At 40.3% G+C, this 19,335-nt stretch overlaps 1 protein-coding gene across 1 annotated transcript; it reads left to right on the top strand.

Annotated features, from left to right (window-relative positions):
* The first annotated feature begins 13,005 nt into the window (after positions 1-13,005).
* LOC143602399 (accelerated cell death 11-like) lies at positions 13,006-16,547 on the top strand. Its single transcript, XM_077079515.1, has 4 exons — positions 13,006-13,241; positions 13,333-13,505; positions 13,669-13,814; positions 16,317-16,547. The coding sequence occupies exons 1-4, from the start codon at positions 13,020-13,022 to the stop codon at positions 16,421-16,423; spliced, it is 648 nt and encodes a 215-aa protein (XP_076935630.1). The 5' UTR covers positions 13,006-13,019; the 3' UTR covers positions 16,424-16,547.
* Positions 16,548-19,335: the final 2,788 nt, after the last annotated feature.

The following is a 19,335-nucleotide window of genomic DNA, read 5'->3' as shown; positions in this document are numbered from 1 at the left end:
AAGTAATAAAGATCCACAAAACTTGTATACAAAACAATAAATAAAAGCTATAAATTTGGATTAAATAGTTATCGCTAACAAGTTAGCGACACCCAACTATAAGGGGTTGCCAAATAGTTTAGGATTTTATAGACAGTTGCTAAACACATTAGCACCACCTAGCTACAAGGGGTTGCCAAGTAGTCTAGGATTTAATAGTTATCGTTAATTGCATTACGTTAACGACACCTTGCCATGAGGGGTTGCCAAATGGTCTAGGATTTATAGTTCCACCATCCAAAAGCGATAAACACATAAGCATATAAGCATGTAAGCATAGAACACCAAATCGAGCAATTATTCAAGTAAGGTATACAATCACGTTTGTGGGTTTAAGATTCAAGTATATAAAGCATTTAGTTTGATAAGTATGAAATGTCACCCCAAAACGAAAGATGAAAAAAAGGGGTATGAAAGTACTCACCTCGATTGATGAACCAAGAAATAAATAGATAAATAAATGAAGCTCGAATGGTAAACGAACAGATCCAACTTGAAACAATAAACACCTTAGCTAAAATGAATAATGTAATATATATTAATGTACTTGAAACCATAATGAAACTATATTGGAAACATTGAACGAGGAGGTTCGGTTGTTAAATCGGGTTATCGGTTAGTTTGTTAATGATTAGAGACTCGTACTTAACTAATAATTAGAATAAAAATAATATCATTTTATTGGGACTTTTTAATAACTAAACCAATATTAAATAAAAACAAGACGAGCTTAATAAAAGAGTTCGGTTTTATAAAGATGAATAGATAATAAAGTTTATAATAATATTATTAATAATAAAGATAGTAATTGAAGAAACGTGGTGTCGACTCACTGGTAGACGATCTACTTTCCTCGGGTGTGATTATGCTATTTCACCGATGGTTTCTCTTGGATCCGGGTTCTTCCACCTACAAAATAAACAGCACCGTAAACTTACCCCTCAGAAAGAGACAGAGGGGTCCTCTTTGGGGTAACCCTCCGGTGTGAGAATAAGTATTTGTGGGAGAAGATAATAATATATGAGAGTAAGGAATTTAGAGTGTATTGCTTAATAGCTGAATACTCTGTGATTGTATGTTGTCAGGTGATATTTGATGATCCTTCCTTGTGGGGTTGATGCTGTATTTATAGTGCTAGGGTTTCCACTGATTGGGCTCAGACCCAATTAGGGTTTTGTTGGCCTCCTCCAATTGCTTGGCGCCACGTATCCTTGGGGACACCTGGTGCTTTTTCATTGGTTGCAATCACGTGGTAGCACATGGTTTATGCTGAGTTGTCCACCTTTCATTTGGCAGCTGTCAACATCAGCATATTCTTATTCCTTAAAAAGATACCTTCTGGAAGGTTGTCTGACGTGCACAATCAAGGTTGCCCTAATCCTGCTTTGGATAAGGACGAGGTTGATTATGTGCATGTGTGATATGCGCCAATCCTGAGGATGCGCGAGGTCTTCTCTTTATTCTCACGCGCAGATGTTTCATGCGCAGATGTTGTCACACCCAGCCCTGAACGGCGGAAACAGCCGGGCGCGCGCGAGTGGGGATTGATACTTAAGCACGGGCCATTGCAAACATTTTAAGATAAGATTTTCATTGCGCATGAAAAGTTTAATACAAATACATTACATTGATTAAAGATTACATAAAAACATCCAAGTATAAAAACTGTTGAAGATTTCCACGCCATATCCCCTTGCGCGGCGAGAACAATCACGCGCATCGAAGGGATAGAACTAAAATCTTCCAAAAAGCTAGTTTTAGATGTTCAGCGTGAGGTGCTCTAAGTGTGACTCCATGCGCTACCTAGTTATCTCCTGAAAGACACGTAAAACATTTGAATCAGTATAAACTGAGTGAGTTCACAAGTTTTAGTAACTTGATAAATTGTATCGCGTCATAGTCTTGGCGAAAATCATATTAAAACGCATTTCTGGTTTCATGTCTAACATATTCTTGATACACCGTATGAAAACATAGATCTGACAACATATTTCTGTTAGGACCGTTCCGCGGGTTACGCTGCGAACGTTACTGGAGAACGTACTCGTCTATGCAAAGTGGCGCAGCCACTACGAGCTAAAATAGTGTAATACCGTCCCGCGGGTTGCGCGTGGACATTTCAGAAAAGTCGTGCTCGTCCATGCAAAGTGGCGTTGCCACTACGAGCTAATAATACTGTATACCGTCCCGCGGGTTACGCGCAGACGTTGTGCCGGAAAACAAGGCGCTCGTCTGCGTAAGAGGAGCGACCTCTACGAGCGGGCTCAAACCCATAGTACTGCCCCATGACCATACTAGGCACTCGTCTGTGTAAGAGGTGCGACCCCTACGAGTGGGCGGATCAAACCAGCAGTCCCTACCCTTAGAGTTCCAATGGTAAAGTGATCACTTACTCGAGTTCTGGCGCACATATATCGTAAATCATAGATAACCGTTTGCATTGCTCATCATGAAACATAATTTAAGTACGTGTCCCTCGCCCCGAAAATAGTTTAAAAAATAGTGAAAACAGTGAAAATAGGGGCTGTGAGACTCACCTGTGGTTCTTGTTAAGGGATTAATCGAGATTCGGGTTTTCTTGGTGTTGGCCTTTGAATTGAAGGTCTAGAATACGATTAAATAACAAGAAGTATATATATTAAGATCAAGAAATAGGAGAATATAAGGGTTGGAAAGTAGATCTCAAGGTTATAATCTTGGCTTACCTAGCAACAGGATCGGAAATGAAAACAATGGATGCTTGGGAGATGTTTAGTGCAAGTTTGCAGTTCTTAAGAGAGAAGTTTGAAGTGTGTTTGGGTGATAATTTAGGTTACATATTTATAGGCAAACTCAAGGGAACACAATCCCTTGCTTTAGGGGATTGTAATCTTTTCATATCTAGGTGTAATGATGATAAAGTATGGAAATTATTATTGTTTATTGTTTATTTAAAAGTGGAGTAGTGGATAAAAGATTTTGATTTGATTTGGTCAGGACATGCAGGTCTGTGGTTGGTGGGAGTAGGGTGGCTGACAGTTGACTTTTCATGTTACAGTGTGCTTTTTCAGGTACTTTTGTCAGTGTACAGTAAAAAGTGGAAAATCTCTGAAACACGCTACTGTTTCCTTTTGGGCGGGAGTAATCTCCTTACATCTGGAGAATAGACTAAGTGTTCTGTGCGTATCACTTTGTGCGCATAGCTTTCTGCGTGAAGGACATTTCTTTGCTGCGGGTAGGTGCGTAACCTTCTCGCAGTTAGGGACATTGAGTTTCATTTGTAAATTCTCCAGGTGGTCTTGGTATTTCAACATAGTGATCAGTCATGTTGAAGTCAATTCCATCTTGGAGCTTCAGACAAACTAGCTCTCAATGTTCCATCCATGCGGGGAGGTTAGTTCCCTTCCGCACGCGCATAAACGATTTAGGATGCACCCGCCTTAGCATCATGCGGGATGGTCAACCCATAGACAACATAACGTTAAGGTACATGAAAACATAAAGCCAAAACATTCGCGCATGGCGCATATATCATGCCCACGCTGGTTCTTAACATGGTGCGCTCGCGCAGGGCGCACATAACAAATGCACGCGCTGATTCTAATATGGCGCGCTCGCGCAGGGCGCACATAACAAATGCACGCGCTGATTCTAATATGGCGCGCTCGCGCAGGGCGCACATAACAAATGCACGCGCTGATTCTAATATGGCGCGCTTGCGCAGGGCGCATATAACATAATTACCTAATATTTAGGTTGATTACTTGGTTTAAGGGATTGGGAATTTACCGGGTGTCACATTCTCTCCCTGTTAAGCGAATTTCGTCCTGAAATTTAGGAGACGTTGCTGGCAGAAGCCATGCTCTGAAAGAGGTGTGGGTATTTCATGCGCATCTGGTTTTCTCTTTCCCAAGTGAATTCAGGCCCACGCCTCGAGTTCCATTGAACCTTTACTAACTTGATTCTGCTTCTGCGTAACTTTTGTTCTTTCCAATCGGTTACTGCTATTGGTTCTTCTACGAAGTGCAGCTGTTTGTCGATGTGAATCTCTTCCAACGGCAAAATCAACGTTTCGTCAGATAAGCACTTTTTGAGGTTGGACACATGAAACGTATCATGAACTCCACTGAGTTCGGCGGGTAAACGGAGTTTATAAGCAACCGGACCGATCCTTTCCAGGATCTCAAATGGTCCAATGTAGCGCGGATTCAACTTTCCTCGCTTGCCGAAACGGGGGACTCCTTTCCATGGAGAGACTTTCAAAAGTACTCTATCCCCTACTTGAAACTCCAACGGTTTCCTTCGCACATCTGCGTAGCTCTTCTGTCTGTCGCGCGCTGTCTTAAGGCGATCCCGTATCTGAAAAATCTTGTCTGTTGTTTCTTGGATCAATTCTGGACCAGTCATTTGCTTGTCACCCACTTCAGCCCAGCACAGTGGGGATCTACACTTGCGCCCATACAAAGCTTCAAACGGCGCAGCCTTGAGGCTTGTGTGATAACTGTTGTTGTAAGAAAATTCAACCAATGGGAGATGAGTATCCCAGCTACCTCCGAAATCGATTGCGCACGCGCGTAGCATATCTTCCAATGTCTGGATTGTTCGCTCGCTTTGTCCATCTGTTTGGGGATGGTATGCCGTACTCATGTCAAGACGAGTACCTAAAGCCCCTTGTAACGATCTCCAAAATCTTGAGGTGAACCGACTATCTCTATCAGAAATGATGGACACCGGGACTCCATGTTTTGAAACTACTTCTCGAATATACAATCGGGCTAACTTTTCCATCTTATCGGTTTCCTTGATCGGCAGGAAGTGTGCCGATTTAGTTAGCCGATCTACAATAACCCAGATCGTGTCGTAACCCCCAGGTGTCCTTGGCAGTTTGGTGATGAAGTCCATAGAGATTTGTTCCCACTTCCACATGGGAATTTCTGGCTGTTGAAGCAACCCTGATGGTTTCTGGTATTCAGCCTTTACCTTCGAACACGTCAGGCACTTACTGACATACGTCGCGATGGCGCCTTTAAGATTGGGCCACCAATACAGCGTTTTAACATCTTGGTACATCTTGTCTGCGCCAGGATGTACGGAATACCGTGTCTTGTGAGCTTCGTTTAATACTTGCTCGCGCAATCCTCCCTTGAGAGGGACCCATATGCGGTTAGCGAAATATAGATTGCCGTTCTCTTTAAGTTCCAAACTCTTAATCATACCCCCAAGGCATTCGTTTTTAACAAACTCTGGTTTCAAGGCTTCTTGCTGAGCGTCTCGGATGCGGGTAGAGAGATCTGCGTGAATGGTCAACCTTAGAGCCTTGACTCGTAGCGTTTTTATTCGCTCCTTCCTACTTAGCGCGTCTGCTACCACATTCGCCTTTCCAGGGTGGTACTTAATTTCACAATCATAATCATTCAACAACTCCACCCATCTTCGTTGCCTCATGTTTAAATCCTTTTGATCAAATATATGTTGAAGGCTCTTGTGATCCGTAAAGATTATACACTTCGTACCATAGAGGTAATGGCGCCAAATCTTTAGCGCGAAGACAACCGCTCCAAGTTCCAGATCATGCGTTGTGTAGTTCTTTTCATTGGCCTTGAGTTGGCGCGAGGCATACGCTATGACCTTGTCTCGCTGCATAAGGACACATCCGAGTCCCTGATGTGAAGCGACGCAGTAAACGACGATGTCATCCGTCCCCTCGGGCAGAGACAGAATTGGCGCACTACATAACTTCTGTTTTAACATTTGAAATGCTGTTTCCTGATTTGCGCCCCAAACAAACTTCTTGTCTTTCTGAGTTAGCGCGGTCAGTGGTAGAGCTATCTTGGAGAAGTTCTCAATGAAGCGTCGATAGTAGCCAGCTAGTCCTAGGAATTGCCTCACCTCAGTTGGGGTTTTTGGCGCTTCCCAGTTTTCGATGGCCTTGACTTTGGAAGGATCAACGTGTATTCCTTTCTCGTTTACAACGTGACCGAGAAAGTGAACTTCTCTAAGCCAAAACTCACATTTGGAAAACTTCGCATACAACTTTTCTTTCCTCAACAATTCCAAAATCAATCTCAGGTGTTGCTCATGCTCGGCCTTGGTTCGAGAGTAAATCAGAATATCATCTATAAACACAATCACAAACGTGTCCAAGTATGGTTTGCACACGCGGTTCATCAGATCCATGAACACAGCCGGCGCATTAGTTAGCCCGAAAGGCATCACTAAGAACTCATAATGGCCGTATCTAGTTCGGAAGGCTGTTTTCGGCACATCTTCCTCATGGACCCTAAGTTGGTGGTATCCTGACCGTAGATCTATCTTCGAATAATAACTGGATCCCTGTAACTGGTCGAATAAGTCGTCAATCCTCGGTAAGGGGTACCGATTCTTGACTGTCAGCTTGTTCAGCTCTCTATAGTCAATACACATCCGGAAGGAACCATCCTTCTTCTTAACAAACAGTACTGGAGCTCCCCAAGGTGAAAAGCTTGGGCGTATGAAACCCTTATCCAATAGTTCCTGTAACTGATTGGATAGCTCTTGCATCTCAGATGGAGCTAATCGATAAGGCGCTCGAGCTACTGGCGCAGCTCCTGGGACTAAATCAATACGAAATTCTACTTGTCGCGGCTGCGGCAATCCAGGCAAATCTTCAGGAAAAACTTCTGGAAATTCGCGCACTACTGGTAAGTCTTCAATTCTTCGCTCATCTCCTTTCTTCTCTACTACATGCGCCAGGAAGGCGTAGCACCCTTTCCTTAGGCACTTGCGCGCCTTTAGGCACGAAATTAGTTTCGTCGCAACTCCCCTTCTTTCCCCTTGAATTACCAAGGTTTCTCCGTTCATCAGTGGGATCCGAACCTGCTTCTCATGGCAAATAACTTCCGCGTGGTTCTCGACTAACCAATCCATACCTACCACAATGTCAAAACTTCCCAAGTCTATTGGCAACAAGTTAATATTGAACCCGTGACCTCCCATGACTATTACACATTGTTCAGTTCTTTCGTTCGCGCATAACTGCCTACCATTGGCTAGTTCTATAGTATAAGGCGTGTCTAGCCTACTGGTTGCTAAGCCTAGGGAGTTTTTAAACTCAGCGGATATAAAACTTAGGTCAGCGCCAGTATCAAATAAAACAGATGCAAAATGGCCGTTAAGCAAAAACGTACCGGTTACCACATTCGGCTCTTCTTTAGCTTCACCCGCGCCGATCACAAAAGCTCTCCCGCGAGCTTGGTTTCCCTTTTGCGGGCAATCCCGACTAAAATGCCCTGGCTTCCCGCATGCGTAGCAGTTGTCGCTCGCTCCAGCTTCTCTGATACGGCAATTCATCGCCTTGTGCCCTGGTCTGCCACATTTGGCGCATTCGATTCTTGCGCATTCACCCTCGTGGTGATACTTGCATTTGCTGCACCACGGGCGAGGCCGCTGTATCCTTTCCTTGATGACTCCGCGGCTTGGATCGCGTAAACCTTTGCGCTCTCCTGCTTCTTGAATGGTGGCTGCTTGGAGTCGGACCCTCGGTGGTGAGAGTTCCATTTCCTCTTGGAGTCAGAGGTTCGCTGCTCGCTTCCGCGCGTAGTCAACATACCCGCACGGACCGTATCCCTTGTAAGGGTGATGGCCCGCGCTACCGCCTCATCAAAGGTTGGAGGCGCTGCAGCGTTGAGCGGAACCCTAACAACAGGAGGTAACCCAAAAATATACCTCTCGATCTTCTTTTCCTCCGTGTTTGCCATGTCTGGCACCAACTGGCAAAGCTCGTTGAACCGGTTGTTGTAGGCGTCGATATCCGTTCCTACCATGGTGTGGTTCCAGAATTCCTGCTGCAGACTCTGGATTTCTGCGCGAGAGCAGAACTTTCTCATCATCATTTCCTTCAGTTCTTCCCAGGTCTTGTGAAGAGCAACTTCTCGCCCCAAAGTCTTCACTTGAAGCTTCCACCAAGACGAAGCTGCTTCTTGGAACATGCATGTCGCGTAAAGAACCTTCTGGTTCTCACTACATCTGCTAATGGAGAGAACTGTCTCTATCTTGTCAATCCAGCTGTAGAGCCCAATGGCCCCTTCGGTACCCTTGAATGGCCAAGGCCTACAGGCCATAAATGTCTTATAGGAGCACCCTTTGTCCAAGGCTCCTGATTCGGGTTCTGGGGTCTCGTTCTGACGACCCTGACTTGATTCGGCCTTGCTGGCCTCATGTGTCGCGATCGCCTGCGCGATTATTTCCGCGAGTTCCTCAGGTGTCATGGTGATTCCCTTGGCTCTAGTTGGAGGCATTCTCGCTTTAAAAGAGAACGAAAATATATTAAACTTAGCGCATTTACTCTGAGCACATAATGTTCTTTATCTTTATTCACTAGACACTGTGTGACCCGTGTTCCTAAGTGTGTGTATAGTTTCTTTTGAAAATATTTTCTTTGAAAAATATTTCATGCGATTCCCCAATGGTTATAGTCTAGGTTAAAACTTCTTTTCCTAGTTCGCTATAACCAGTGCTCTGATACCAATCTGTCACACCCAGCCCTGAACGGCGGAAACAGCCGGGCGCGCGCGAGTGGGGATTGATACTTAAGCACGGGCCATTGCAAACATTTTAAGATAAGATTTTCATTGCGCATGAAAAGTTTAATACAAATACATTACATTGATTAAAGATTACATAAAAACATCCAAGTATAAAAACTGTTGAAGATTTCCACGCCATATCCCCTTGCGCGGCGAGAACAATCACGCGCATCGAAGGGATAGAACTAAAATCTTCCAAAAAGCTAGTTTTAGATGTTCAGCGTGAGGTGCTCTAAGTGTGACTCCATGCGCTACCTAGTTATCTCCTGAAAGACACGTAAAATATTTGAATCAGTATAAACTGAGTGAGTTCACAAGTTTTAGTAACTTGATAAATTGTATCGCGTCATAGTCTTGGCGAAAATCATATTAAAACGCATTTCTGGTTTCATGTCTAACATATTCTTGATACACCGTATGAAAACATAGATCTGACAACATATTTCTGTTAGGACCGTTCCGCGGGTTACGCGCGAACGTTACTGGAGAACGTACTCGTCTATGCAAAGTGGCGCAGCCACTACGAGCTAAAATAGTGTAATACCGTCCCGCGGGTTGCGCGTGGACATTTCAGAAAAGTCGTGCTCGTCCATGCAAAGTGGCGTTGCCACTACGAGCTAATAATACTGTATACCGTCCCGCGGGTTACGCGCGGACGTTGTGCCGGAAAACAAGGCGCTCGTCTGCGTAAGAGGAGCGACCTCTACGAGCGGGCTCAAACCCATAGTACTGCCCCATGAACATACTAGGCACTCGTCTGTGTAAGAGGTGCGACCCCTACGAGTGGGCGGATCAAACCAGCAGTCCCTACCCTTAGAGTTCCAATGGTAAAGTGATCACTTACTCGAGTTCTGGCGCGCATATATCGTAAATCATAGATAACCGTTTGCATTGCTCATCATGAAACATAATTTAAGTACGTGTCCCTCGCCCCGAAAATAGTTTAAAAAATAGTGAAAACAGTGAAAATAGGGGCTGTGAGACTCACCTGTGGTTCTTGTTAAGGGATTAATCGAGATTCGGGTTTTCTTGGTGTTGGCCTTTGAATTGAAGGTCTAGAATACGATTAAATAACAAGAAGTATATATATTAAGATCAAGAAATAGGAGAATATAAGGGTTGGAAAGTAGATCTCAAGGTTATAATCTTGGCTTACCTAGCAACAGGATCGGAAATGAAAACAATGGATGCTTGGGAGATGTTTAGTGCAAGTTTGCAGTTCTTAAGAGAGAAGTTTGAAGTGTGTTTGGGTGATAATTTAGGTTACATATTTATAGGCAAACTCAAGGGAACACAATCCCTTGCTTTAGGGGATTGTAATCTTTTCATATCTAGGTGTAATGATGATAAAGTATGGAAATTATTATTGTTTATTGTTTATTTAAAAGTGGAGTAGTGGATAAAAGATTTTGATTTGATTTGGTCAGGACATGCAGGTCTGTGGTTGGTGGGAGTAGGGTGGCTGACAGTTGACTTTTCATGTTACAGTGTGCTTTTTCAGGTACTTTTGTCAGTGTACAGTAAAAAGTGGAAAATCTCTGAAACACGCTACTGTTTCCTTTTGGGCGGGAGTAATCTCCTTACATCTGGAGAATAGACTAAGTGTTCTGTGCGTATCACTTTGTGCGCATAGCTTTCTGCGTGAAGGACATTTCTTTGCTGCGGGTAGGTGCGTAACCTTCTCGCAGTTAGGGACATTGAGTTTCATTTGTAAATTCTCCAGGTGGTCTTGGTATTTCAACATAGTGATCAGTCATGTTGAAGTCAATTCCATCTTGGAGCTTCAGACAAACTAGCTCTCAATGTTCCCGCCATGCGGGGAGGTTAGTTCCCTTCCGCACGCGCATAAACGATTTAGGATGCACCCGCCTTAGCATCATGCGGGATGGTCAACCCATAGACAACATAACGTTAAGGTACATGAAAACATAAAGCCAAAACATTCGCGCATGGCGCATATATCATGCCCACGCTGGTTCTTAACATGGTGCGCTCGCGCAGGGCGCACATAACAAATGCACGCGCTGATTCTAATATGGCGCGCTCGCGCAGGGCGCACATAACAAATGCACGCGCTGATTCTAATATGGCGCGCTTGCGCTGGGCGCATATAACATAATTACCTAATATTTAGGTTGATTACTTGGTTTAAGGGATTGGGAATTTACCGGGTGTCACAGATGTGATATGCGCCGCGCGCTGATGCGCCACGCGCATATGTGATATGCGTGTACATATGTGATGCGCGAGCATATGTGTGCCTGGGCATATGATGCCTGAGCATGTGTGGTGCCTGGGCATATGATGCCTGAGCATGTGATGCATGAACATATGTGATATGCGTGAGCATATGTGATATGCGCCATGCGCGTAGGTTTTGGCTTTATGCCTTCATAATGTCTTGATTTCAAGCTTCTTGTCTATATCTTGTGGGTTGACCCGCCTTGCTCGGTGTTGAGGCGGGTACATACCTCTTCACATAAGGAAATTGAAACAAGGATGTTTAATTTGCTAAACTTGGTCAAGGGTGATTAAGAGGTTTGAAAATCATTGATAATGATTAATTAATCATAATAGATAAAGTTGTAACATTAAAATCATGGTCAATCATCATAAAATATTCACACGAAACATCAATTGATTAAGATGGCCTTGAATTTGACTAATTGCACGATTTGAATAAAAAAACACGATTAAAGTTTGTAACATGAAAATGAACTTAAGATCGAGTAAGAGAAATAAAAGTATAAAATTGCATAAGAGAATAAAGGTATAACAATACATAAAATGAAACTTACGATCCAATTTGTAACAATTTAAACATAAATGAAAAATAATATAAATAACATGAATAACCAACTTTTATTAATAAATGAATTTTCGAATTATATAAAAAAAAGAAATTCAAAAGACGTCGGGTTTTGAGTTTGAAAATTAACGATTGTCCCAATATTTGAGATAATGTACTTGGTTCTGAAATTCACTAATCCATCACCTCCAATTGTAGGATTGGGGCATGTGTATTCACTATTGGGTCTGCAATTCGAATCATCAGTGTAAGTTGTAAAATGCGTATTGTTTGTTTTGGTCTATAATTCCGTTCATTATCCCCTTATTATCAATGCATAATGGTTGTTGTAAAACACCTACTGTAAGTCCTTGGAACGGATCTTTCAATGTGATATCACACAACTTTGTGATTATGCGGAAACTAACACAAAGTGATTTAAGACTATATAGACAAACACACTAAGAACACAACGCAGATGCTTCAAAACACACATATATTAGACGTCTGGTTCTTAAGCACAATCGGTTACAAAACATACACCGATATCTCTCTCACTTGCTTATGAACGGCCAACCCAAAATAACCTAGTTAAATTGTTTATATAATCAATACACTCAAGCCCAAAAGCCCACCGAGATCCAAGAGATCTCGGTTTACAACATAGCCCAATAACAAGTACAAACTATACTAATAGCTAACCCAACAATCCCCCCCTTGGTTTGTATCTTCAACGTTAATCATGCTCAAGAATATTCGCGTCTGCTTCCCTGTAAGCAACAACCTACTCAAACTTTCGGTTTTATGATTTTTTTAAACATTTCGGTTTCGGTTTTCGATTTTTAGCTCGGTTCGGTTTTGGATACGATTTTTTCAGTTTTGCTAATCGAGCCATTTTTTTGGGAAAAAAACCCAAGAGATTGAAATTAGGCATGATATTTCTTTTAAAAAAACTAATGATTAATAGAATATTTAATATTTGGACTTCAAATATGAATAGCTAATAGAAGATATATTTAAAATCAAAATTCAAAATTAAAACCTAGTACTATTAGTTACTTACCATATCTAGAAACCAAATATATTTGTTATTAACCATATGTTAAAATTAAACAAATAGTCATCGGTAAATTTTGCTTTAATGGTTATGAACTTGCGGTTAAGATATTGTGATAATTTCAAATTTTGGTTATTTCGGTTCGGTTTTTTCGATTCTTAACAATACAAAACCGAATCAAAACCAATATTTCGGTTTTTGCTAAGTTGAAAACCGAACTGCCGTTTTCTAATACGGTTTGATTTTTTTGGTTCGGTTTGTTTGTTTTTTTTTGGTTTTACGCACACCCCTAACTAATTTTAATAGAGTGTTAGTACGTGTGAAAGACAAGATCTAAAGTTAAACAAATAGGTTAAGGTGACTCAAGTAATAAAAGACATAAAATCATACGGTTTCCTATTGTTTAAATATAGATCGAAACATAAATCTTTCTTTGAAAGATGGAATTGTGTTCGTTTTATCAGTTGCCCAACCCGAGTAACCCGAAACCCAAATATCAAATAAAAAAACACCCCAAAATATATCCGTATATAAAGCACCAAGGCTAGTGGTTATTGCCCAAATGCAAGTAGTTTAATTTAACAAGCTTGCAATGGATTCCGGCACTGGCGACAAACCCCTTCGAAAGATTTCATCAGCCTTCAACGCGATCGCCAACACTATCAACAACTCTAATCATAATCAACAACAACAACCGGAGGTGGAGGTAGACCTTGAGCTTGCCTCTTTATCTCGTGCCTGTGCTCTCGTTTCCCCTCTCTTCCGATGCCTCGGTATCGCATTTAAGTTCGCAGAAATGGACTATGTTGCCAAGGTACTACCTACCATTCACCCTCAAATTATTATTGGGTTTTCAAGATTTTGATTGATTGATTGTTTGTTTGTTTGTTTTGGGTATTAATTAGGTTAACGATCTTTGTGAGACCTCCGTGTCGGTTTCGACCGTGCAATCGATGATGGCAAAGGATATTGAGGACAATTGTGTCAGGAAGCCTGGTAGTCATACCCGGAATCTTTTGCGGGTCAAGCGCGGCTTGGATATGGTTAGAGTCTTGTTTGAGCAGATTCTTGCTTCAGAGTAAGTTTTTCTTTTTTAAGTTTCTTTGCTTTAATACTCTTAGATAGATGAATTTGGATTTTGGTCTAGTTACTTTAAAGTAAAGATTATGTAAAATATTGTGTTAAATGAATAAGCTTTGTGTGGTTTTTAGTATCTTGATTGATCTGTGTTTATGTTATAGGGATAATTCTTTGAAGAATCCCGCGTCCAAAGCTTATGGCCAAGTATTCTCTCCGTATCATGGATGGGCTATACGAAAAGCCGTTGCTGCCGGAATGTATGCACTTCCCACAAAGCAACAGCTCTTGCAAAAGCTTAATGAAGACGGTGAGCTTCTCATTGTTATTTTGTATTTAGTAATCTAAAGTTTAAATAGTTAAGAGAATTTAATTGAAAAGACGGGGTGAGTTTTGGCCGTTCATGATGTGCTAGATCATCCTAATTTGATCTTTTTCTACAAGAATGAATGAATGAACTGTATTAAGTTGTACAAATAATTGAAAATTACACTTATAAGTCACACATAAAACTCGAGTGAATGACTGAGCATATCTGTGAATTACTAATAAAGATGTTTAGGAATCATATTTTGTGTAATATGGAGGTGATAGATAACGAAGGCAATTTTGGCCAACCTAATTGTATGATGGAGAAAGTCTCAAAATGAACATATGAAAAGTCAAAGATCCCTAAATGAACATTGACCTTTTAACTTCCAAAAATGAACCTGTACTTTTAGAATGGAATCATTCTCCACGTGTCATACTTTGTGCAGTATGTAGCGTAGCGTAGCTAGGAAGATGACACGTTGTTTTATAAGAAAAAGTTCTTGGAGGTGGTTCTCTGTGTGAGACTGCCTGCCATGTGACATGATGCACTGACGTCAAATGTTTTAACAATCAAGCACCTGGTCGAAAATTTTTTCAGCGGGATTGCACTTGTTTGGCTAAAAAAAGGTTTTATTATTTTTGTATTTTTTGTTTTTTAGAAACTATTTCTCCTTTTTAGTCTTTTTTTGTACTTAGAAAATAATTTTTACCTAAAAACAATTTCAAATTTCATTTATTTTCCAAAGACTAAATACATTTTATATGTTTGTAAAAGTTTTTTAAAAAAATGAATAAATTAATAACCAAATATTATGGGCGTGATTGTTCATTTATATTTGCTAGTTTGTTTACAACTTTTATATATTTATTTAAACTTATTTATTAGATATTGTAATGCTAATTGGTCCTTCATTCATATATTACTTTGCTTATGTTCTTTTTCAAAGTTTTCATATGGCATAATGTTTTAGTCATCTATGGTATTTAGACTTTATATTGGATTTATAATTACTTTTAATATGTCGGTACATTGTTGAATCATGTTAATAAACTGATTTAAATTCTCAAAACAAATAGAATGATTCACTTGCCTATTTATTAAATCGTAATAAATGGATTCGTAACTATAGCTACCACTAAGGTCGTGTAGGGTATACAACATATAATCAAGCGAACCCTAAGCTCTAAACCATGTCTTTAACCTTCAAATTTACAGTCATGACGCATTTGTCTTCAACAAAATATGTTTGATATCTTCTCAAAAGCATTTTGGTTTGTTTCCGTTGTGTAAGACAGCTATGATTCAACTACATCAATGATTATTACCTTAAAAACCATGTTTGCTTACCGAGTAGTGAACGATGAGCTTCGGATCGTTCACTACTTGTTAGGCATGCATGGTTTCAAGGTTAGACTCATTGTTTACACACGGGAATCAAGCCAGATTTCACCGACACTCTTGAGACGATGTCGGGCATATTTATTTGAAGGCAAAGTAGCCATGATTGTAGATTTGAAGGTTGGACGTGGTTTAGAGCTTAGGGTTTGCTTGATTATAAGTCGTAACCTGCAAGACAGACCTGGGTGGTATCTATAGTTATGAATTGGTTTATTAGGATTCATTAAATAGAGAAGTGGATCATTCTATAGTTTAGAGAATCTAAGTTTGAAATACTTTAATGATTCAACAATGCACCGCATTTTAAAAGTAACTATAAAGTCAAAATACTATAGCCAATTAAGTCAAATTAAAGATTTAAAACGATCATAAACGAAGGAATATGTGAATGAGTGCCCCACTAGTATTATAAATAAGTATATTTGAAAATGTAAATAAACAAGCACATATAAATGAATATGCTCTTGATATTTGAGGGTATTTTTTTTGTAAATATAAGATGGTATTTTAGTTTTTCAAAAAGAAAGTTGAACATGAAAATGTTTTTTTTTAACCTAACAAGTGCGGTCCCGCCAAAACAAGCATACGTCCAGGTGTGTGACGGTTGAAACTGAAACGTTGGACGCCATGTGGCGGGTGGTTGAGCACAGTTTATAATGACACTGTCAACTTCCTAAGTATGCCACGTGGGTGCGGAGCCGGAATCGCACAAAGTACACCACGCGGAGTGTGGTTCTGTTATTAAACTACAAGTTCATTTTTCAAAAGTTGTAAAATCAGTGTTCTTTTAAGGGTCTTTAACTTATCATGTGTTCATTTTGGAAGTTTTCTCTTTACGAATAGGTCCAGTCTATGTTTTGTTATTAACAGCCAATGAGTAAAGTATAAAATAGCTTTAAAGGAAACGATCCAAATGGGTCAAACTTGAGATTATATAGCAATTGTGAGAACATCTTGAGCCATTGTACATATTGCTTGATTTGTGGTTGTTAAGAAAAGAAAATGGGGGGTTATTAAACACAGTTGATTCTGTTTATGTGTTATTGCATTGTCTTTTTTTAATTATTGATTTTGGTAGTGACTTTTCGTTGTTACTTACAGAAGTATCTGCAAAGACTGAGATGCAAAATTATGTTACTGCATCAGCTATTGTCATCGTGTACATTGACAAGCTTTTCCATTCAAGAAATCTGGGCATTGATTGGTGAATGGTGCACTTATATTATAATCTACTTTTAACAAAATTTATTTTGACATGCTACCCATGTTTCTCAAGTACTGTCTTATCTTGCTCTGATATTGTATTTACTGAAACTGCAACATGTTTTTCTTAATATTGTTACTAGGATATCCATCGTTAAGCTTCTACTAGGTGTACCAATTGCCGTGTATGACTTGTTTCTTTGTTTTTGCATAGGTTGACCTTGTTTCTTTGATGCATTGATTATGATTACAAATAATATTGCTACAATGCGTATCTTAATTTTTGAATGAAGTCGGTATATACCGGACGATAATACCAGTTTGTTTAACTGGTTGTTGGGGAAGTGACCGGTACGTTTAGCCCCGTTAATTGGGCAAATGGTTTAAATGCTGAACCGCCATTGAAGGCGGTAATACCGGTTCATACCAGACTGCAAGTTTAAGTCCAGTTTAAACTTGAAACATGTTTAGTGGCCCAGTGATTCATTTACCTCCCTATTAAATCTTTTAACTTAGCGGCTGATAAAAATTTGTAACTTAGCAGCCTTTAGCTTCACTTCTATACAATCGAATGGAAGAGCTCTGAACATTGCCATGGATCAATATTCTAGTTCTTGTCAATATTGCCATTGATCTATATATCTGTTCCCAATTATAGCGCTGAGTTCGAATTTCAGTTCTTGCTTTTATTTAAATAGTTGTTGATTATATATGGTGATATTTTTTTTTAAAAAAAGTTGCTTGTTTGTAGAATATGGATGATGATCAAACCGAGTAAGTCAACTTTTAGAACAAAATCAGATTAAGAATGGGAGTATATAACTTGTCAAAAAGATGAGAAAGGTAAAACATTATATATATGTGATTTTTTTTTTCAAAAATGTATTGTGTGGTGGTGGTATAACTAGAATGAATAACTCAGCCGCTAGGTTAAAAGTACCTAGCGGACGTTTGTTTCACTATGCAAGGAATTCTGAAAGAAAGTGGAGAGCTAAAGCGAGAGGTACGTCTAGTGACATTGGATCTAGTATTGATGTCTAAGATGGTGGCAAATAAGTTGGAAATAGATGATCAAACAGAAAAAGGAAAGCTAAATTGAATTTGCATCCTTTCTTTACAAAAGCTATAAACGATCATTCTCAACCTACTATTAGATAAGCTATGCAAAGTAAAGAAAATGTACATTATGTTGACTTGGCTATTGTTATTGAAGAAACACAAATCCACCCCTCAAGGTCTAACACGTTAATTCGAGGGTAATGGTTAAGTATTTCCCACGATGGGTTACAAGAAGGAACATGAGATCTCACCCCTCCCGGGTCAGATGGATGTTCTCTTCGGTTTGGTACACATGTGAACCCGCATCTCGATCTTCTTTTCCAGTTGCTCGAGACCTGCCATGGAAAGATCGGGGGGAGTGGAGGTGACTGCTAAGAGTAAACTCTTTTTTACAGACACAAAAATATTGGTGGTGGCCATGAGAGTCCAAAAGAGGATCCTTTCAAATGAGATATGAAGGTCCTTATATAGAAGACTTCATGGCAACCATCATGAACCCTAACCTTAATGGGCCAAGCCCGGTTAGGGGTTACCTCCACAACCCCCCTGCCCATTGGGCCTTAGTTAGTAACTAAATAATAATCATAACAAATATAACATCTTATGTAATAAGTAAATGGTCGTACCGGGGGTTTGATACCCTACCTCTACAAGTCCCCCAAGTCCGTAGTTGCCATTTCTAAAGAAAGGGGAGCTATGAACTTATTAGGAGTGCCTGAGGGTAAGTATTAGTGGTTTTTGGACCCAGTGCCTACCGCATGTATCCTTTTGCATGTATGTCCACTTTGCTTTGGGCTTATCCGAGAAGAACAGACTTATATTTGTCTTTGGGTTTTAAGAGGTTTTAGATCATGATGGTAAGTTTGGTTTATGCGCGTATAACGGAGTTTTGTTTACATTAACGCCAATTTAGATTGCCAACGGTGGAGTATCGTTTTCATTAATATCTGAGCTTTTAGCCCGCTTTTGTGTAAAATGAAATCGATTTACTAATTACACTTCCGTAGTTGCACCGCGTTCCAAGTTTGTGGAACCGACGTGCCATCGAGTAGAATCAGTGCATAAGTGTCCTTGCCTAGGACTTGGTCAATTTGATAAGTTCCTTCCGAATTTGGCAATAAATTTTCGGGCGTTTGCGCGTTTGATGTCTTGTTGTTGCGGATGATGTAATCTCCTGCGTTGAGCTCATAAATCTTAACTTTGGCGTTATTAACGGAGCGTATGCGCTTTTAGAGGATCGCGTCTTAAGCGATGGGACCGTAGCGTGTCCGGCTCGCATTTTTATATTTGGCGTAGTCTTATGGGTGGATAAAGGCTCCCAACCTTTTTTCGGCGCATAATCGTATGAGTTTATTATGAGGTTCCTCAACCTTTATGTTTGGCGCGTGGCCATATGGGTTTATTATGAGGTTCCCAACCTTTATTTTTGGCGCATGGCCGTTTGAGTTATTATCAGGGACCCAACCTTTATGTTTGGCGCATGGCCGTTTGGGTTTATTATAAGGTTCCCCAACCTTTATGTTTGGCGCGTGGCCGTATGGGTTTATTATGAGGTTCCCAACCTTTATTTTTGGCGCATGGCCGTTTGGGTTATTATCAGGGACCCAACCTTTATGTTTGGCGCATGGCCGTTTGGGTTTATTATGAGGTTCCCCAACCTTTTATGTTTGGCGCATGGCCGCTTGGGTTATTATCAGGTTCCTGACCTTTATGTTTGGCTCGTGGCCGTTTGTGTAACATCCGTCAAATTCGAGTCTCGAGTTGTATTAGTTTTGTAAACTTCTATTTTTGTAAAAACCGACTCAACACTTTAGAACCTTATTTATTTATTATATAATGTTATAATGGACATCGATCT

Source organism: Bidens hawaiensis, unplaced genomic scaffold (assembly GCF_021521415.1).
Source record: "Bidens hawaiensis isolate Kalapana, Puna unplaced genomic scaffold, B.hawaiensis_p1.1 tig00058877_1, whole genome shotgun sequence".
NCBI lineage: Eukaryota > Viridiplantae > Streptophyta > Magnoliopsida > Asterales > Asteraceae > Bidens > Bidens hawaiensis.
This window is presented reverse-complemented; position numbering and strand designations above follow the sequence as displayed.

Coding starts and splice junctions, on each gene's coding strand:
- LOC143602399 (XM_077079515.1), top strand. CDS start 13,020: ATGGATTCCGGCACTGGCGACAAACCCCTTCGAAAGATTTCATCAGCC. Junction 13,242..13,332: donor AAATGGACTATGTTGCCAAG/GTACTACCTACC, acceptor GGTATTAATTAG/GTTAACGATCTTTGTGAGAC. Junction 13,815..16,316: donor GCAAAAGCTTAATGAAGACG/GTGAGCTTCTCA, acceptor TGTTACTTACAG/AAGTATCTGCAAAGACTGAG.